Source organism: Cnephaeus nilssonii (assembly GCF_951640355.1).
Source record: "Cnephaeus nilssonii genome assembly, chromosome: 6".
Classification (NCBI taxonomy): Eukaryota; Metazoa; Chordata; class Mammalia; order Chiroptera; family Vespertilionidae; genus Cnephaeus; species Cnephaeus nilssonii.
In genome coordinates, this window is record NC_137077.1 from 105,695,258 (window position 1) to 105,717,378 (window position 22,121).

The 22,121-nt window shown below is 45.3% G+C and overlaps 1 protein-coding gene across 7 annotated transcripts in view; it reads left to right on the plus strand.

Moving 5' to 3' along the window:
* The window catches only part of CECR2 (CECR2 histone acetyl-lysine reader), a 189,210-nt gene that overhangs the window by 160,294 nt on the left and 6,795 nt on the right, over window positions 1–22,121 (plus strand). For 5 of the 7 annotated variants that reach the window (XM_079774003.1, XM_079774005.1, XM_079774004.1 and 2 more), the window contains 9 exons: window positions 353–506; window positions 13,373–13,502; window positions 13,947–13,984; window positions 14,066–14,157; window positions 14,383–14,509; window positions 15,652–16,040; window positions 17,342–17,470; window positions 17,659–18,499; window positions 20,061–21,477. In XM_079774003.1, the coding sequence (XP_079630129.1) occupies window positions 353–506; window positions 13,373–13,502; window positions 13,947–13,984; window positions 14,066–14,157; window positions 14,383–14,509; window positions 15,652–16,040; window positions 17,342–17,470; window positions 17,659–18,499; window positions 20,061–21,477 (3,317 nt within the window). The remainder of the gene's footprint in view (window positions 1–352; window positions 507–13,372; window positions 13,503–13,946; window positions 13,985–14,065; window positions 14,158–14,382; window positions 14,510–15,651; window positions 16,041–17,341; window positions 17,471–17,658; window positions 18,500–20,060; window positions 21,478–22,121) is intronic. The other 2 variants (XM_079774006.1, XM_079774007.1) reach the window with 1 other exon arrangement.

Genomic DNA, 22,121 nt, shown 5'->3' on the forward strand with positions numbered 1-22,121 from the left:
AAGGTTTCACTTTTGTCAAATATTAAAGCTGTAAGAAAGGTCTCTGAACTGCCTCAATTTGTTGTTCTCCAGTTCCGTATATTCTTTATAGTATTACCTCCCAAAGACTACAAAATTACGTAAACCATTGGGCCCAAAATTTGTACCCTTTTTAAAATCTCCAGTGTGTTTTAATGTTAGTGTGTTTACATATATATTATATATATTCTTTAGGTGATAAAAACGAATTTGTAAGTATGCTATACATTCTCTAACTACCTAATATTATTTATTGAATAGATTGAGAAATTCAGAATAGAGAACTGATCTTACATTGTTGTATATTGACTCTACACTTACTGGCTCCTCACAGGAGACTCCTATGATTACCAGGATAGAAAAACAGAAGCGCAAAGAGGAGGAAGAAGAACGTCAACTTCTTATAGCAGTGCAGAAGAAGGAGCAAGAGCAGATGCTAAAGGAAGAGAAGAAAAGAGAGTTGGAGGAAAAGGTCAAGGCAGTGGAAGGTATGTGGACTTTCTGTGTAGTCTGGAAGGAACATGTGGCATGGTGATAGCAATCCTATAGCCAACACCACATCATACTGGGTTCTGTCATTTAAGCTGTTTCTGGCAACTTCTAACTTGTAAATTCTATTCTGTCTTCTTTATTCATCTAGATCCTGTCTCATTGCCATTGCATTCCTGCTAAAACACTGGTATTTTTTCATTATGTGTCTTCCTTTCATTCTCTTGCCTGTTCTCATTTCTGCTAAGTTCCTTATATAGAATAGAGAAAAACTTAAAGTATTTTTTTTAATATTTTTTATTGATTTTTTACAGAGAGGAAGGAAGAGGGATAGAGAGTTAGAAACATCGATGAGAGAGAAACATCGATCAGCTGCCTCCTGCACACACCCCCACTGGGGATGTGCCCGCAACCCAGGTACATGCCCTTGACCGGAATCGAACCTGGGGCCCTTCAGTCCGCAGGCCGACGCTCTATCCACTGAGCCAAACCAGTTAGGGCAAAACTTAAAGTATTGATGACAACTATTTTCACAGAAATTATTTTGAACACAAATGAAATGTGCTCAGGAAAAGCCTTGGAGATTTTTTTTTTTTTTTTTAGCTTATGAAACTATACACATCTAGAATATTATGAAGGCAAAGCGTTTTCTCAAGCTTGGGTTCTAGTCATAGGTTTGTAAATTATAGCAACAGATAACAACTGTCTTTAGATATGTTATGTAGCAGTTATATTTATAAGCTGAGCCTGTTGTGTCATGTGATAACATCATTTGGCTTGTTTGAATACTGACCAATATTTATATTCTTTTAAATAAATGTATTTTTAAAGCTTTCTTATTTTTTTTAAATCTTTCTTTTAAATATCTTTTTATTGATTTCAGAAAGGAAGGGAGAAGATAGAAACATCAATGATGAGAGAGAATCATTGACCAGCTGCCTCCTGCACACACACTAGGGATCGAGCCCACAACCTGGGCATTTGCCCTGACAGGGAACCGAACTGTGCTCTCCTGGTTTATGGGTCGACACTCAACCACTGAGGCACACTGGCTGGGCCCAATGTGCATGTTTACCCCCATTCCTTCTATTTCTTAAAAGGTTAACCCAGCCGAAACCGGTTTGGCTCAGTGGATAGAGCGTCAGCCTGCAGACTGAAAGGTCCCGGATTCGATTCCGGTTAAGGGCATGTACCTTGGTTGCAGGCACATCCCCAGTGCGGGGTGTGCAGGAGGCAGCTGATTGATGTTTCTCTCTCATTGATGTTTCTAACTTGCTATCCCTCTCCCTTCTTTTCTGTAAAAAAACAATAAAATATATATTTTTTTAAAAATCCATACTATCTAAAGCAATCTATAGACTCAATGCAATCCCTATCAGAATGCCAATGGCCTATTTCACAGATCTAAAACAAATAATCCTAAAATGAATATGGAACCAACAAAGACTCTGAGGTGATGCAGTAATCTTGAGAAAGAAGAATAAAGTTGAATGAATCACAATATCAAGTTATACTACAAAGCCACCGTAATCAAAACTGTGTGGTACTGGCATAAGGACGGGCATATAGATCAAATGGGACAGAACAGAGAACCCAGAAATTGACCCAAGCCATTAAATTTGATTAATATTTGACAAAGGAGGCAAGAGCATACAATGGACTCAAGGTAGTCTCTTCAATAAATGGTGTTGGGAGAAAACCAAGATGGCAGCATAGGTAAACACCTAAACTGCTGCCTCGCACAACAATTTCAAAACTACAACTAAAAGACAAAACGTACATCAGAACCACAGGAAGGCTGGCTGAGTGGAAATTCTACAACTAGAAGGAAAGAAAAGCACACTGAGACTCAGAGGAGCTGCAGAAGGCAGAGATACAGAGGCGTGTGCGCAGAAAGGGCAGGCAACTGAGTACGCGGCTGGCTTTTTCAATCGGGAGGGAGACAAAAGCTCCCAACTGCTCTGAACTCCAGTTCCAGGTGAGACTCTGGGGACCCAAACTCATACGGGGAGAAACTGGACTGTCTGGCAGCGGGCGGAACTTGAGGGCGGCTTTCTCTCAGAGGTGCTTGCAGCGATTACCACAGGACACTGAGACATAGGGGCCTATTAGGGCAGGGCTGATGGGAAACCAATGCTGTCTGCTCCACCCTGAGACTCCGCCCCATCCAAGCTGAGCACAAAGGCTTTTGCAAGTCTTGTGTCATAAGGGTGTATCCAGCATAGAAGTTCTCCCAGCATAGACACAGCTGATCCTCACAGCCAATTGGCCTGGAGGTCAATTCCTCCCAGTGATACCAACAACAATCAAGGCTTAACTACAGCAAGACTGTGCACACAGCCCACAAAGGGGTGCACAAAGAGTGTCCACCTCAGGTAACTGGGGAGGCTGAGCCACTGGGCCATATAGGACACCTAGCACACAAAGCCACTCTATCAACTCAGGGAAGCAGCGAAAATGCGGAGACAAAGAAACAGATCACAAATGAAAGAAATGGAGGAAAACAAACAACTAGATATAGATATAGAGTTCAAAACCACGGTTATAAGGTTAGTCAAGAATTTTCTAGAAAAGGCCGATAAATTTAGCGAGACCTTCGCGGATATGAAAAAGGACCAACTAGAAATTAAGCATACACTGACTGAAATAAAGAATAATATACAGAGATCCAAAAGCAGACTAGAGGATCGCAAGAATCAAGTCAATGATTTGAAATACAAAGAAGCAAAAAACAACTGAAAAAGCAAAAAGAAAAAATAATCCAAAAATATGAAGATAGTGTGTAAGGAGCCTCTGGGACAACTTCAAGCGTACCAGCATCCAAATTATGGGGGTGCCAGAAGAAGAGAGAGAGAAAGATACTGAAAACCTATTTGAAGAAATAATGACAGAAAACTTCCCCCACCTGGTGAAAGAAATAGACTTACAAGTCCAGGAAGCGTAGAAAACCCCAAACTAAAGGAATCCAAAGAGGACCACACCAAGACACATCATAATTAAAATGCCAAGGGCAAAAGATAAAGTGAGAGTATTAAAAGCAGCAAGAGAAAAACAGTTACCTACAAGGGAGCACCCATATGACTGTCAGCTGACTTCTCAACAGAAACTATGCAGGCCAGAAGGGAGTGGCAAGAAATATTCAAAGTGATGAATAGCAAGAACCTACAACCAAGATTACTCTACCCAGCAAAGCTATCATTCAGAATTGAAGGTCAGATAAAGAGCTTCACAGATAAGAAAAAGCTAAAGGAGTTCATCACCACCAAACCAGTATTATGTGAAATGCTGAAAGGTGTTCTTAGAGGAAGAAGAAGAAAAAGGTAAAGATAAAAATTATGAACAACAAATACATATCTCTCAACAAGTGAATCTAAAAATCAAGTGAATAAAAAAATCTGATGAACAGAATAAACTGGTGAATATAATAGAATCAGGGGCCTAGAAAGGGAATGGACTGGCATTTCTCGGGGGGAAACGGGTGTGGGGGGTGGGGACAGACTGGACAAAAATCATACACCTATGGATGAGGACAGTGCTGGGGGGGGGGTGGGGGTTAAGGGGTGATGGTGGGGTGGGAACCAGGTGGAAGGGATCTATGGGTGGAAAAATTGTAATAATGAACAATAAAGATGAACAATTGTAATAATCTGAACAATAAAGATTTATTTTTTAAAAATGGTGTTGGGAATATTGGACAGGTACATGCAAAAAAAATGAAATTAGACCACCAACATACACCATACATAAGAGTAAACTAAAAATGGATAAGAGACTTAAATGTAAGCCGGGAAACCATAAAAATCCCAGAAGAAACCATACGCAGCAAAATCTCAGACATCTCTCATGGCAATATGTTTACAGATACATCTCCAAAGGCAATGGAAACTTACGAGAAAATAAACAAATGGGACTACATCGAAATAAAAGGCTTCTGCACAGCAAAAGAAACCATCAACAAAATGAAAAGGTAGCCCACTGTATGGGAGAACATATTTGACAATGTCACATCTGATAAAGGGTTAATATCCAAATATATAAGAAACTCATAAACCATAACAAAAGAAAGACAAACAATCCAATCAAAAAATGGACAAAGGACCTAAACAGACACTTATTCAAAGTGGACATACAGATGGCCAGGGGACGCATCAAAAAATGCTCAAAGATCATTAGAGAGATGCAAATTAAAATGACAATGCGGTATCACCTCACATCTGTCAGAATGGCTACCATCAACATATCAACAAATGACAAGTCCTGACAACAATGTGAAGGAAAGGGAACCCTAGTACACTGCTGGTGGGAATGCACACTGGTGCAGACATGATGGAAAACAGTATGAAGTTTCCTCGAAAAATTAAATATGGATCTGCCATTTAACCCAGTGATCCCACTTCTAGGAATATAGTCTAAGAAACCCGAAATACAAATCCGAAAGAATGAATGTCCCCCTTTGTTCATAGCAGCCCAATTTACAATAGCTAAGATGTGGAAATAGCCCATGTGCCCATCAGTAGACGAGTGGATAAAAAAGCTGTGGTACATTTACACCGTGGAATACTTTGCAGCCGTAATAAAGAAGAATCTTTTACCCTTTGAGACAGCGTGGAGGGATCTGAATGGTATCATGCTAAGTGAGTTAAGTCAGTCAGAGAAAGACAATTATCACATGATCACACTCATGTGGATTCTATAATAATAAAAGCATAATATGCAAATCGACTGAACAGCAGGACAACCTGGATGACCGCACTATGACACCCACTGGCACCAGGCCAGCCAAGGCAGGTGTGATGCGATTCGTCGGGGGCCCAGCCATTGCTCCACAATCACCCCCAAGAGGGAGGCCCAGGCCACCGACTGGCGGTGTGTGGTGGGTGGGCGGGGCCTCCCTCTCTGGGGCACAATTGATTGCATGATTGCCCTGTAGATGGAGGCCCTGGCCATCAGCCAGCCAGGCTATCAATAATTCTGGGTGTTCCACAATCACCCCAAAGAGGGAGGCCCAGGCCACCAACCAGTGGGCTGCAGTGGATGGGCGGGGCCTCCCTCTCCGGGGGGCAATCCATTGTAAAGCCCTGGCTAGGTGGGTGGGGCTTATCTCTTTGGGGCGATCAATTGCCTCAAAGAGGGAGGCCCAGTCTACCTGTCGGTGATGCTACAGCGGGTATGCATGGCCTCCCTCTGCAGGGCAATCCATCGAGGAGCCCCGGCTGGGTGGGCGGGGCCTACCTCTTTGGGGCAGTTGATCCCAGGGCTCCCGGACTGTGAGAGGGCACAGGCGGGGCTGAGGGACCCACTTTCCCCCACCCACCCAGTGCACAAATATTGTGCACCAAGCCTCTAGTCTAAGTAATAAAATAAACTGATGAATGGAGTGGATCCAGAGAAATGGAAATATGGAAAAGACTGGGGAATCTCAGAGGGAAGTTGGGGGAGGGTTGGTGTGTGGGAGGTAATCAACCAAGGAGCTTGTATGCATATATACATGGCCTATGGACACAGACAATGGGGCAGTGAGGGCCTGGGTGGGGGGGAGCTGGCTGGAAGGGGAAGTGGGGGGGCAATAGGGACATATGTAATACTCTCAACAATAAATAATTTATTTTTTTTAATAACTGTGGTACATTTACACAATGGAATACTACGCAGCTGTAAAAAAGAAAGAACTCTTACCATTTGCAACAGCATGGATGGACCTGAAGAGTATTATGCTAAGCAAAATAAGCCAGTCAGAGAAAGATAATTATCACATGATCTCACTCATCAATGTGGAATCTAATGAGCAAAATAAACTGGTGAATAAAATAGAACCAACGACATAGACACATGGAACAGGCTGATGTATTCTAGAGGGAAGGCAGTGTGAAGGGCTGCTAAGGCCGCTCAACCACTCGCTATGACGTGCACTGACCATCAGGGCGCAGATGCTTCATCCGGTAGGTTAGCTTGATGCTGGGGTTCGGCTGATCGGGCCTGACTAACATGGGCCCGACATGCCCTGGAGTTCTCCTGCAGTCTCTCCCCAGCTGGTCAACCTCCTGCAACCCTCCCCGGTCCTGATCGTGTACCAGTGGGGTCCTCGACCTGACTTGTGCCCTCTCCCAATCCAGGACTCCTCGGGATATTGGAGAGCCACTTTCAGCCTGATCCCAAAGGCCAGGCTGAGGGACCCCACTGGTGCACGAATTCGTGCACCGGGCCTCTAATCCTATCTAATAATAGACAAATATGCAAATTGACCATACCTTCAACACACCCACAAGCCACACCCACCATCCAATCAGAGCGAGTATGCAAATTAACCCAAACCAAGATGGCTACAGCCACAGAGAGCAAGGTTTCCTAGGTAACAGAGGAAGCCAAGCTTTCTGCCAGCCGTTGCAGGCCTAAGCCTCCACTCAAGCTACAAAGTTTCAATTATAGAAGGTAAACAAATTCAAACAAATGGCGGCAGAATGGAGCTTGAGAGAGCAGGCCAGGGTTGCCACCGGCAACGGGGAAAGCAAAGCTTTCCACACACCCTGGCCGGGCCCACCCGCTTAAGGCAACAAAGTTTCAATTATAACCCCAACACAAATGGCCTCGGAGGGAGCCCCAGGCTTGGCTCTGCTCCAGGCTACAAAGTTCCAATTGTAGAAGAAAAATAAATTCCAGATACCAGGGCCTCTGCTTGGGTTGCCAGGGGGCGTGGCCGGCCTGCAAACCACCACAGGCCCCTCGCTCAGGCTGCCCCACGCCCCAAGGGAACCCCACCCTGATCAGGGACACCCTTCAGGGCAAACCAGCTGGCCCCCACCCCTGTACCAGGCCTCTATCCTATCTAATAAAAGAGTACTATGCAGATTGATCATCACTGCAACACACAATATAGCTGCCCCCATGTGATCAAAGATCCTGCCCCCATGTGGACACAAGATGGCCAGCAGGAGAGGGCAGTTGGGAGGCACCCGGCCTACAAGGGAGGGCAGTTGAGAGGGACCAGGCCTGAGGTGATCAACCCTGCAGGAGAGGGCAGTTAGGGGTAACCAGGCCGGCAGAGGAGGGAAGTTTGGGGCAAACAGGCTGGCAGCAATGTGGTTAGGGGGTGATCAGGCTGGCAGGCAGAAGCGGTTAGGGGCAATCAGGAAGGCAGGCAGGCAAGCAGTTGGGAGCCAGCAGTCCTGGATTGTGAGAGGAATGTCCGACTGCCCGTTTAGGCCTTATCCCAGGGATCAGGCCTAAACGGGCAGTCGAACATCCCTTGAGGGGTCCCAGATTGGAGAGGGTATAGGCTGGGCTGAGGGACAACCCCCCTCTGTGCACGAATTTCGTGCACCAGGCCTCTAGTTGATTTATAAAAGAACTGTAGATATCCATGTATTAATTTTATATCCTGCTACATTGCCAAATTCATTTATTAAACCTAGTAGTTTTTTTATGGAGTCTATAGGGTTTTCTATGTACAATATCATGTCATCTGCAAATAGTGACAGTTTTACTTCTTTTCCAATTTGGATGCCTTTTATTTCTTCTTGTCTGGATTAGGTTCTGATTGGTCAGTTTCTATGCCATTCAACGTCAAAAGCTCCGCCTCCTAGGCAGCCATTAGCTCCTCAGAGTTCACCCAGATTTGGTTCTGATTGGTCCGTTTCTATGCCAGTCAGAGTCTACGGGCCTATCACCAGTCCTGATCAGAGAGGCGAGGCTGATCAGCAGCCACCTTGGAGGCCTGGAGAGAAAGAGGCTTACTGCTGGCCAGGCCTGGAGAGAAAGAGAGGCAAGGGCTGATTAACAGCTGCCACGGAGGCTGTTGATCAGACTCTGCTCCTCTCTCCAGGCCTCTCTCCGAGCCTGATCTGCAGCCCCCTCAGCAGTCAGTGCTGGGTCACCACAGCAACCCAGCCCTAACTACAGAACTGACTTCCAGTGTTCAGTCGAGCCTTTGGTTGTTACGGTCACTGCCTTTTTATATATATAGATTAGAAATCTTACCTAAGGAAAGAAATTTTTCAGGAACTGTTTTTAGGGGAAATAAAGAATAGCAGTAAATTAGTGGGCATGCTATTAGGTTGAATTGTGGGTATGGAGTAATCAGTTTAGAGAACCTCTATTTCTCTCCAGGGAGAATAACCACAGCTAAAATCCCTATAAAAGATGAATAGAAATTAGATTTTGAAAGCACAATGGGCAACATCACTGTGAATACTATTTGGTACATGCAATAGACAAAAAATATATATATTTAGCATTATCCTATATAATAAAAAGGTGATATGCAAATTGACTGTCACTCCAACGCACAAGATGGCCACCCCCATGTTGACATGAGGGCCGACAGAGGATGGCAGTTGGGGGTGATCAGGCCAGCAGGGAAGGGCAGTTAGGGATGACCAGGACGGCAGGGGAGGGCAGTTAGGGGCAATCGGTCCAGCAGGAGAGGGCAGTTAGGGGCGACCAGCCTGGCAAGGGAGGGCAGTTGGGGAAAACCAGGCCTGAAGTGGAGGGGAGTTAGGGGCAATCGGGCCAGCAGGGGAGCAATTTGGCGTCGATATGGCTGGCAGTGGAGTGGTTAGGGGGTGATCAGGCAGGCAGGCAGGCGAGCGGTTGGGAGCCAGCAGTCCTGGATTGTGAGAGGGATGTCTGACTGCCCTCAAGGGGTCTCAGATTGGAGAGGGTGCAGGCTGGGCTGAGGGACACACACACACACACACACACACACACACACACACGAATTTCGTGTACCCGGCCTGTAGTCAAATATAAAAAGGGATTGTAAATATAAGGGGCAAATAATCTTGATGAAAATATAGGCAGATTCAAAGGAAACAAATAGAACTCTTACAAATGTAAAATATGATTATTGGAATAATAACTTAAAACCAGGTTACAGTTTAGGTACACATCAATAAGAATCAGCAGACTGGGGGATGGGAACAACCAAGGAGAGGTCAATGGGGTAAAAAGGAGACATGTAATACTTTAAACAATAAAGAATTTAAATTATTTTTTTTTAAATCAGCAGGCTGGAATATGTATCCAGGGAATTAGATGAACTCCAGCACTGAGCATTCAGTCATGGAAACTATAGGGGGATAGAGATTGATATATTAATTGTATAAAACTTTCATATGGCAGAAACACCATAAACAAAGAGAAAAGACTAACCATGGAGTAGAAAAAGAAAATTTTCATGCATAATCAAAAAGATTATTTAAAGCACTTATCCAAATCAGTAAGAATTCCAAAATCCACCCAAGACAGGCTCAGTGGATAGAACATCAGTATGTGCGCTGAAGGGTCCAGAGTTCGATTCTGATCAAGGGCACATGCCCAGTTGTTGGGCTCAATCCCCAGTGGGGGCTTGCAGGAGGCAGCCGATCATTGATTCTCATCATTGATGTTTCTATCTCTGTCCCTCTCCCTTCCTCTCTGAAGCAATAAAAATATGTTTAAAAAATTCCAAAATCCACAGGGGAAAAAAGGTCAAAGTATGCAAGCAGGAAATTTCACAGGAGAGGGTTGCTTTAGTGGCCAATAAACTGAAAATTTGTTCATTGTCATTTGAATCAGAAAAATGAAAATGAGCCCTTGCCAGTTTGGCTTAGTAGATAGAATGTCAGCCCACACTGTAGGGTCCCAGGCTCGATTCTGGTCAAGGGCACAGATCTCGGTTACAGGCTCAATCCCAGTGCAAGAGGTGGACAATCGATGTGTCTCTCACTTCACTATTTTTCTCTCTGTCCCTCCCCCTCTCTTCCACTTTCTAAAAACGAATGGGAAAATATCCTCAGGTGAGGATTCACCAAAAAATAATGAAACCATCAAAATTCCATGTCATACCCATTAGTTTGGCAAAATGCTAACTTTTATCATACCAACTGAGGGTGAGGTAACTAAAATCAATATTGATAAAATAGTTATAACCCTTAATAGCTATAGCACTTTGACAATGCCTAATAAAGTTATCCTCTGTACTTCTCTATCTAGCGATTGCACTGCTGGATTTGTATCATAGAGGGCTTTCATGCATATGCATAAGAGGAGTTTTTAAAAGAATGGTCATTATAACCTACTAGAGGCCCGGTGCATGAAATTCGTGCACGGGGGTGGGGGGTGTCCCTCAGCCCAGCCTGCACCCTCTTTAATCTGGGACCCCTCGAGGGATCGGGCCTAAACGGGCAGTCGGACATCCCTCTCACAATCCAGGACTGCTGGCTCCCAACTGCTCACCTGCCTGCCTTCCTGATTGCCCCTAACCGCTTCTGCCTGCCAGCCTGATCACCCCCTAACCACTCCCATGCCAGCCTGATTGATGTCTAACTGCTCCCCTGCCAGCCTGTTTGCCCCCAACTTCCCTCCTCTGCCGGCTTGGTCACCCCTAACTGCCCTCCCCTGCAGGGTTGATCGCCTCCAACTGCTCTCCCTTGCAGGCCTGGTGCCTCCCAACTGCCCTCCCCTGCTGGCCATCTTGCGGTGGCAATCTTGTGTCCACTTGGGGGCAGGATCTTTGACCACATGGGGGCAGCTATATTGTGTGTTGGAGTGATGGTCAATCTGCATATTACTCTTTTATTAGATAGGATAGAGGCCTGGTGCAGGGTTGGGGGCCAGCTGGTTTGCACTGAAGGGTATCCCGGATCAGGGTGGGGGTTCCCTTGGGGCATGGGGCGGCCTGAGCGAGGAGCCTGTGGTGGTTTGCAGGCCAGCCACGCCCCCTGGCGACCCAAATGGAGGCCCTGGTATCTGGAATTTGTTTACCTTCTACAATTGAAACTTTTTATCCTGGAGCAGAGCCAAGCCTCCTGCTCGCTCCATGGCCGGCAGCCATTTCTGTTTGGATTTGTTTACCTTCTATAATTGAAACTTTGTAGCCTTGAGTGGAGGCTTAGGCCGGCCAGGGCAGGTGAAAGCTTGGCTTCTATCGCCTTGGAAACCCAAGCCTCCCTCTTACTTTCTCCATGGCTGTAGCCATCTTGGGTAGGTTAATTTGCATACTCTGATTGGCTGGTGGGCGTAGCGGAGTTAGGGTCAATTTACATATTACTCTTTTATTAGGTAAGATAATAATAAAAGCGTAATATGCTAATTAGACCAGACGTCCTTCCTGATGACCTCCCGGACAAAGCCACGGGGGCCGAAGCAGAAGTGGCAGATGGGAGCCAAGACCCTTGCATGAATTTCATGCATTGGGCCTCTAGTCCTACATAATAAATGCCTAATATGCTGTGTCCAGTTGTCCGTTCAACCAGTCAAAGCGTAATATGCTGCTGATGTACTATGCCATGCACTGACCACCAGAGGCCAGACGCTGCTAGGGTCCGGCCTATCGGAACTGAGCAAGATGGGCCAGACACGCCCTGGAGCCCTCCCGTGGTCCCTCCCTGGCTGGCCAACCTCCCGTATCCCTCCCCAGCCCTGATCATGCACTGGCGGGGATGCACCGGCGGGGTCCCTCAACCTGGCCTGGCCCTCTTGCAATCCGGGCTGAGGGAAAGACACACACACACACACACACACACACACACACACACACACGTGCACAAATTTCGTGCACCGGGCTCTACTATTGTTATAAATTGCAAAAAAAGTTGCAGTCAACTAGAAAAGGATTATTATTAAGTTGAGAAATACTTTATTAAAGTTAAAGTGGAAATGTTAAGCTCTGAGAGTTTGGTAGATGCATGGGTAATTCATTAGTGTACTTATACTTTAAGCTTGAAGTCATTCTCTTTTTTTAAAAAAAATACCAACAACAGTTTTTAAAGTTGATAGCAAAGTGCCATTGATTAATCAAAGTAGATACGCTAAGTTTATAAATAAAAATAATGTAGGAACAGAAACACAAGTCAAATGGAACTTAACAAGGAAAACACTTTGCGGAATCATGTCACCCTGATAGCAATGGAAGACATGGGGCCTATCCCTTAGGGAAGAAAACAAGATCTATCCTGGCTTCTCCCTTCCGTTTTTGTGTCTGAAATTGTTCTTCATCCCTTTGCGTTTCTCTTTCTCCTGACCTTCCGATTCCCTACTGGCATTGAGTGCCCGATGGACATATCTATGAGCCAGAAAAAAAATCATTCCTGCCTCATACCTGCCTTCCAGTTCTATGCCAATTCCAGCTGGCATCTTTTCCATTGTTCCCAGCCAGATGTGGTAAGGGTCAGCTGTTAGGATTGGTTGAAGAGCATAGACAATGGATGTGCATGGATGCCTTTATAAGCCTTGAGAATTTGTAGATACTTATAAAATCCTGTATATGTTTGATTTGAGAGTCTGGCCCTACAAATGTATGTTACTTTTTTTGTTTTTAGTATGTTTTTATAGATTTTTAAAAAGAGAAAGGAACAGGGGGGAGAGACATCAATGAGAGAGAACCATCAATTGGCTGCTTCGTGTACACCCCGTATTGGGCATGTGCCCTGACTAGGAATTGAACTGGCATCCTCTCGGTGCATGTGACCGCGCTCAACCAACTGAGCCACACCAAGCCAGCACTGTGTGTTGCTTTTTAGAGAGAAAAAGGAAAGACCTCTGGTAGTGACAAGGATAATCCCTCATTCAGTCTTCTGTTTTTTTCTTTTTTTCTAATTTCATTATTCTTCAGCCTTGCTCTTTTCCCTTCCCACATTCAAGTGCTTGCCTTACCACCCTCATCACTCAACTTGAACTCAGTATGACTAAGATGAAACAGTATTCCATCTATAGAATCATCATAATTACCAAAAAGAGACTGGCAAAGGAAGCACAGGTGACTTCATGATACTACTTTGTGATCTTTATTTCTTCCTTCTCTTACAATGATAAGGATATTTAATCAACATCTTAAATAGAGAGTGCTTACTTAACTCACTTGTACCATGATGCTTTGTGTCCATTGTAGACCGAGCTAAAAGGAGAAAGCTCAGGGAAGAAAGGGCATGGCTGCTGGCTCAAGGCAAGGAGCTCCCCCCAGAGCTTTCCCACCTGGACCCTAATTCCCCCATGAGGGAAGAAAAAAAGACTAAAGACCTGTGAGTATTTAATGATACTAACAGTAGCAACCTGTAACATTTATTAAGCACTTGGGCATTGTGCTAAGTACTCTCTCATTTAATCCTTAAAACAACACTCTTTGGTAGGTAATATTACATCTTCATGAGCTTCTCATTCTATTTTATGCTTTTTTGGATTATTCTTTATATCACAAATATTCATTAGAGTAAAGTAAGACCTAGGAAAGAATGTGCTATTAAATAACTAACATAATGATAATAAAGTAAGTTTTGTGTCATCTATGCTAACCCTCATCTTCTTCATAATTATTTTCTGGAGTGTTATCACTGTTATAAACTTACCATTAATAAAAATTATTGGATCTATTCCAAAACTTGGTGCAACCAACTATGTCTGTGTTTGAATTAAGAGAGTTAAAGAGAGATCAGAGTTACTATTAATTTTTTATTTATGATTTACAGCTTTGAGTTGGATGATGATTTCACTGCCATGTATAAAGGTCAGTTCCATTCTCAACTATTGTGTTTCTGATAAAAATACTCCTATGTGAGTTTATTAAGCTCTCTTCTTTGGCTCTCAGTTCTAGATGTGGTAAAGGCTCACAAGGATTCCTGGCCCTTTTTAGAACCTGTGGATGAATCATATGCCCCAAATTATTATCAAATTATTAAGGTAGCTAAACCTACTGTGCAATTACACCTATCGCGATGTTTGTTTTTTGCTCTTGCTTTTTGTTGTTGTGTTTTGCTTGAGTTTATTTATTGTTCCTTGAGGGTCAGGGTTGCTGATCGTATACACCAGGCTTTTGAGCAACTCAAAACAGCACGATCCCTTTGCCTTATATTGGTTATGAGATATTTTCTCCAGCATATTGTAATTAAATGTGTCCTGTTTTAGGTCCCAATGGATATTTCAAGCATGGAAAAGAAACTAAATGGAGGCTTATACTGTACCAAGGAGGAATTTGTAAATGACATGAAGACAATGTTCAGGAATTGTCGAAAATATAATGGGGAAAGTAGTGGTAAGTGGGGCAGGGGTTTGCTCTGGGTGCACATTGGCTGAATTATTGTAACCAAGAATAAAATGCCTTTTAGAAATATACATTCTGGCCCTAGCTGGTTTGGCTCAGTGGATAGAGCATCAGCCTGCGACTGAGGGGTCCCGGATTTGATTTGGTCAAGGGCACATGCCCAGGTTGTGGGCTCGATCCCTAGTATGGGGCGTACAAAAGGCAGCCAATCAATGATTCTCTCTCATCATTGATGTTTCTATCTCTCTCCCTCTCCTTTCCTCTCTGAAATCAATAAAATATATTTTTTTAAAAAGAGAGAGAGCCCTAGCTGGTTTGGCTCAGTGGATAGAGCGTCAGCCTGTGGACTGAAGGGTCCCAGGTTCAATTCCAGTCAAGAGCACATGCCTGCCCTAACTGGTTTGGCTCAGTGGATAGAGCATTGGCCTGCGGACTGAAAGGTCCCAGGTTCAATTCCAGTCAAGGGTATGTACCTTTGTTGCGGTCACGTCCCCAGTAGGAGGTGTGCAGGAGGCAGCTGATCGATGTTTCTCTCTCATTGATGTTTCTAGCTCTCTATCCTTCTCCCTTCCTCTCTGTAAAAAATCAAAAGAATATATTTTAAAAATAAATAAATAAAAGTGCTGGGATTGGTCATTCTAACCACTTACATAGTATGTGTTAGGAATTCTCTCCTATCTCACACAATAGGAGTGCAGCTGGTGGCAACTAGGCTCAGGTTATTTCTCGTTCTCCTACAGGCCAGTCTAGGTCCAGTTTGTATTTGCCTCCTTAACACAGTGTACCACTGAGGATAACTCTACCTAGATAGAGCTGATTCTTAAATCATCTTGAGAAGCATACTTGATTAGCTGTCTGTGGGTATATATGGGTCAGGTATAGAAACGTGGAGTCATTTGTGCAGTGGCTCAGAGTGCCTTAGTTTAAAACCTAAACAGATTCAGTGATTATATTTAGTATTTTTACTGGCTTAGTCTAATGGTTTCTAGAGTCACTATTAGCCATGCAGCCTAGAGCCTCTTAAGACAGAAACTCAGTTTGCCCCAATAGCATCTTTTGTTTATCAGTAGGACATTTGTCTTTGTGGCCTATAAAAACTGTAGCTAGAGGGCAATTCTTGTATCTTCCTGTAGAGTATACCAAGATGTCGGATAATTTAGAGAGGTGTTTCCATCGGGCAATGATGAAGCATTTTCCTGGCGAAGATGGAGACACAGATGAAGAATTTTGGATCAGAGAGGATGAAAAGCGGGAGAAGAGACGGAGTCGGTCTGGGCGAAGTGGTGGAAGCCACATTTGCACCCGCTCCAGGGACTCCGAAGGGCCCAGCAGGAAACAGCAGCCTGTGGAGAATGGAGGAAAATCATTGCCACCTGCACGCAGAGCTCCCTCCTCTGGGGCTGGTCAGAGTGTCAGCTCTACACAGCTCCCTCCGAAGGTGGGCACACCAAGTAACCAAGGCCTTCCTCGTCCCCTGCATTATGGTGGGATGCCCAACCAGGCACCCCTTTTAAACCAGATGGTAAGAAATAGCAGAAATTCTGCTGAGGTTTCTCCTAATTGGTGAATTCAGAGGAAAGTAAACCCTTTTCAGTTGGCTCCTCTTCCATGATAATTTTGCTGTATATGGGTGCTTTTTCCCCCCTCATCTGTCCTTCCTTTATTCTTCCTTTATTTTAAACTAGAGGCCTGGTGCATGAAAATTCATGCACTGGAGGGGGGGTGTCCTTCAGCCCAGCCTGCCCCCTCTCACTGTCCAGGAGCCCTCAGAGGTGGGAGGCGACCCGGCAATCAGGGGAAGGTGCAAGCCTCAGCCGGCCCTGGTTACCTGAGCCTCAGGCGGCCCTAGGCAGCTGGGCAGCCACCATCCGAGGCATGCCTGCGCCTGGGGCGTCGGCTGGGCAGCTGCCATCCAAGGCTTGCCTGCCCCTCAGGCCAGCCCTGGGGGGCTGAGGGGACTGGGGGACTCGAGGTAGGCGTGCAGAGCGGCTGGACCCACCTGGGGGCGGGCCCGGCCGTGCCGCACTCCGCCACCTCGGCAGGGCTGAGGGGCCTGGGCGCCGCCATCTTGTGGCTGAGGGCGTTGCCATCTTTGAGGGCATGGCAGTCAGCATATTCCCTCCTTATTGGCTTAGGCACCATCTTTGTGAGGGTGTGACGGTCAATTAGCATATTCCCTCTTTATTAGATAGGATCCTGTTTCTTAATCATTTGAACCACACATTATGAACATGGAGGGGAAACTGAATAAAAATGTCTCGAGTCTTATTATAAATAAAGCACAGAGGTACAGCCCCAACGCTGTACACCAACAAAAGGTCATGTGTTCAATTCCCAGTCAGGGCACATACCTGGTAGGTTGTGGGTTCGATCCTTAGGGTATATACAGGAGGCAACCAATCAATGTTTTTCCCCCTACCTCTCCCTCTCTAAAATCAACAAATACATCCTTGGGTGAGGATTTATTTAAAAAAAAAAAAAAGCACAGAGCAACATAAAATACATAGGATATACAGCCTATCTGTGATATTAAAATTTCATGGTGGAGGACAATTAGGGGGGGATAGTAGCTAAAAAGGCTCTTGGCAGTGAGGGGCCAATAATGGAAAAGATAAACACAAGTTTGTCTCTCCTAGAGAGAAAGTGCTTTGGGCTCTGGAACTAGTCCTACTCTGGGTGAGCCCATGTGCCACCATTCCTCCCTTCCTTGGTTCTCTGTGCTGGGTCTATTATGTTCGTCTTCAGGAAAGTCCTTACTTTCTTTCTAATGTCTATGCTTCCTTTCCCCACCCCCACTCCTTGCCTTTACTCAATACCCTCCAGAGGCCAGCAGTACCAGGAACATTTGGCCATCTTCGAGGGTCAGATCCTGCCAGTGTATATGTCTCCTCCAGAGTCCCAGAACCACACCCTGGGGAGCCTGCGCAGCAGCATCCACCTTTTGCCTTGCAGGTAAGCAACCTACTCATTACCTGGAGGTATGGAGAGTCTCCAAGGTAACTTTTAGAAATGCAGTGTCTAACCAGGTTAAATTTAATTATCTCCTATTCTTATAGAGTCTATAGATGAAGCACATTACAAGGGATACCTTATTCTATGGGTCTGGTGAATGCCGCTGTCTTCTCTTTTCTTGTTGCCAGCCTCCAGTTGGAATTAACAAGCATCGAGGACCCAGGCTGGGCACGCCTGAAGAGAAGCAAATGTGTGGGGGGTTGAGACACCTTTCTAACATGGGATCACATCCTGGTTCCTTGCCTCTTGGCCAGATGAGTGGCCCCAGTCAGGATAGAAATATGTATCCCCCAACTCAATTCCAGCCAGGATTTATTCCTCCCAGGCCTGGAGGGGTTCCAGCTCGACCCCCAGACTTTCCTGAAAGTTCAGAAATTCCTCCTAGCCACATGTACCGATCATACAAATACCTGAATCGAGTATACCCTGCTGTCTGGAATGGGAACCACAGTGCTGCAAACCCAAGACCCTTAGGGCCAGATGAAAAGCCCCTCATGGGGCCAGGACCGTCCCACCTGCCTCACACTCTTGGTCACATGATGGATTCCCGAGTGATGAGACCACCTCTTCCTCCAAACCAGTGGACTGAACAATCAAGCTTTCTACCTCATGGCGTTGCTTCTTCAGGGTACATGCGACCACACTGTAAATCTGGTGGGCATCGGGTACAGCCACCTCTAGCACCCAGTCCCCTGTTTGGAGCACCCTCCCAGGTTCTGAGAGGGGTGCAAGGAGGGGACTCCATGATGGACAGCCCAGAGATGATCGCCATGCAGCAGCTTTCCTCACGCGTTTGCCTGCCCGGTGTGCCTTACCACCCCCGACAGCCTGCTCCCCCACATTTACCTGGCCCTTTTCCACAGGGAGCTCACTCAGCATCAGTTAGTGTGTCAGCCCCCAAGCCTGCCTTGGGGAACCCTGGGAGGACACAGGATAACAGTGAAATAGAAGAGCCTGAAAATGACCGAGGTAATTTAGTCACTTTTATCCTACTTCTGGCCCTCTAAGCTATTCATTCATGAATAACCTTTTTACACAATATCAAGCCAAATATAAACTGATTTTCAGCCTCTTTTTCTTGAACTACTCATGGTTGGGCCAATCGTGGTATTGTTTTTGATCCAAAGATCCAAAAAGATTTCTGGCAATAGTGATCACTACACAAATGAGTGCCAGGCACTCTTTTTGAGGCTTTTAGATAATATTAACTCATTTCATTCTCAGAACAAGCCTTCCAGATAGCTGCTATTATTAGTCTTGTTTTTACAGATGGGAAATCCAAGATACAAAGATAGTGGATGATTTGTTCTGATCTACCTAGTAAGTGGTGGAACTGAGATTTGAACCCAGACAGACTGGATCCAGCATCCACAATTTTGTTGTTGTTGTTGTTGTTATTGAATGTATTTTTATTGATTTCAGAGAGGAAGGGTGAGGGAGAGAGAGAGAAACATCAATGATGAAAGAGAATCATTGATTGGCTGCCTCAAGCACGCCCATTACTGGGGATCAAGTCCACAACCCGGGCTTGTGCCCTTGATCAGAATGGAACCCGGGACCCTTCAGTCCCCAAACCGACTCTCTATCCACTGAGCCAAACCAGCTAGGGCTGCATCCACGTTTTGAATCATGACATCAAACTGCCTTTAAATTTTCTTGTCCTGGAAGTTTATCATTATATGAAATAAGTTTTCAATATTTTACTTAAGGTCTAATTATTTCTATTCTTTATTCCCTGGACACATACCAATATCTACTCAGAATGAAGAATAGTGAGATTTCCCCTGGCCAGAGTGGCTTAGCTGGTTGAGTATTTTCTCGTGCACCGAAAGGCCTGCGGGGTTTGATCCCCAGTCGGGGTATGTGGAGGAGGCAAACGATCAATGTTTCTCTCTCACATTGATGTTCCTCTCTCTCCCTCTCCCTTCCTCTCTTTAATGTTTTTTAATAAGATATTTTCATTTCATTCAATAAATATTGATTCCCGTTTTGTGCAGATACTGAGGGTATGTTGGGGAACAAAATAAAGTCACTGTGGAGCTTATGCTCTGATAGGCCACAAGTTGGGGACTGGCCTCCTGTGAGCCATCATTCCCTGGTCTTCTCACTGTGTCAAGTTTTAGAGCTTCCCAGCCTGGTCTACAATTCTTCTAGTAACAACCATACCCTCCTGCCGTACTCCACATGCATCTAGTTGGAGTCCATGAGCCATGAGTCATCTCACACCCATCCACTAATCTGTCGGTGACCACACAGGAAGAGGAAGAACATCTTGGCAAACCTTTTGAGTAGCTGTAGAGTTGCTAGATCTTGCCTCCTGGTCTACGAAAGGGAGTGTATAAGGGTCTCAACATCGTGACTCCTTTCAGGGATTCTCAAATTTTCTAGCTGAGGCTTGAATGACCACACATCCACCTCAACCCTGACTCCCCTTATCTGACTGCTTATTATGTTCTTTTCATTATTACCTCCATTGGTATTGTCATTTCAGCGATTGAATTGTTCTTTTGTTCTCCATTTTCTTATGCAGATCCCTTACCTGGGCTTGAGAAGCCACCAACCATTGGTGCCTCAGAGGGGGTGTACCTCAAACAACTACCTCACACTACACCGCCCTTACCGACCAACTGTACCAGGCAGAGTTCGCCACAAGAAAGGGAAGCAGAAGGCCCAGAGCTCAAAAATGACTCCTCAGCATCTGAAAACAACTGTCAGGCAACAAAGGGCAAAAATACCTGGCCCTCGGAGAGTGGCTACATCAGCCCCGCAGCCCAGGGATGTATGGGGGACCTCTCCACTCTGGCAGATAGAGGAGCTCTGCCTGAAAACGGAGTGGTGGTTGAAGTCCCCACTTGCGGATCAGAAGGGAGGGGCCTTGGTGGTAGTGGTACAGAGAAGCCACTCTGCCCCAGAGGAAAAACATCGCAGGAAACCATTGTGTGTTCAGGACAGAACCCAGCTACACCTCCCAATGCAGACCCCAATTTGATGGAAAGCACTGTCAGTCAGTTTTCTCCCTTGTACATGCCTGGCCTGGAATACCCAAATTCAGCAACACATTATCACATCAGTTCAGGCCTGCAAGGTCTTGGCCCTGTGATGGGAGGTAAACCCTCAGTATCACATCTTCAGCATTTTCCCCCTAGGGGCTTTCATACTAACAACCCTCATTCTGGAGTCTTTCCCCATTATCGCCCCCACCAAGGAATGAGGTATTCCTACCAGCCACCACCTCAGCCTTCCTACCATCACTATCCGCGGACTCCTTATTACACATGTCCACAGGGCTTTTCTGATTGGCAGAGACACCTCCATTCCCCGGGAAGCCCAAGTGGGCTCCCACCTAGCCAGCCTCCCCCTCCTAGACCCCTCTTCTCAGATAAGAATGCCATGGTTAATCTACAAGGCTGTGAGACACTGAATGCTGCCTTAACTTCCCCAACCTGCATGGATGCAGTGGCTGCTAAGGTCATTGCAACTGATGGGCAGAATCCTGGTCCAGAGGAAGAGAAGCCAGATGAATCCATGGAGAGGCCAGAGAGTCCCAAAGAATTTTTAGACCTGGACAACCATAATGCATCTACCAAGCAACAGAGTTCGTTGTCAGCCAGCGAGTATCTTTATGGGACTCCTCCTTCACCTCTGAGTTCAGGGATGGGGTTTGGTTCATCTGCTTTTCCACCTCAGGGTATGATGCTACAAACAAGGCCTTCCTATACACCTCACCGGCCAGCCAGTCATCTCCAGCCCAGGGCATATTCTTCCCCTGTGGCTGCTCACCCACCTCACCATCCAGTGGCTGCCCAGCCCAATGGCCTCTCTCAGGAGGGCCCCATCTACCACTGTCAGGAAGAGGGCCTGGGCCACTTTCAGGCTGTAATGATGGAACAAATAGGCACTGGAAGTGGAGTAAGGGGACCTTTTCAAGAAACGTACAAACCATCAGGGTAAGATTGCATTTGATTTATTTTCCCTGAAAAAAAAAGTAGATGATAGTTTTTAAAAGAAAAATGGCCTTAGGAATGAAGATAAACTTTAGTGGTCTTCTGGGACCAAGAAGAGCATGTGAATTGTTGATATGGAGACTTAATGGAAATGTATTAGCCATGAAGTTTAATTTTTATCTTTGACATTTTTTCCCCCTCATGAAAATGAATCGGCATTTAAATGACTGTTTAGTTAGATTTTAATACTGGAAACATGGTGGCCACAGTTTGTGAGCTGTAAGCAAGGGCTTCAGCGTTGTTTCTGAGTTCATATACTCTGACTAAGGCAAAAGAGGTCCCTCAAACCCTGCAGGGCGACAGGACATCCTATTCAGGTTTTACTCCTCATATCAGTTAAAGTTATGAGGCCTAATCATAAAACCAATGTTATCCAACTTAAAAACCTACATTCCCCTCCCTAGCGCCAACCTAAGAAAACCTTACCTTCAAACCCTCCTGCATTTACCAGTTTGTCATATTTGTTTTCTACCTCTCTAAATATGTTTGGGGGTTTTTTTATGTTTTGTTTTGTTTTTTGCCTTTTTTCTAAACCATCCTAAAGTAAGTTTTAGATATCATGATCCTTTATCCCTAAATATTTCCAC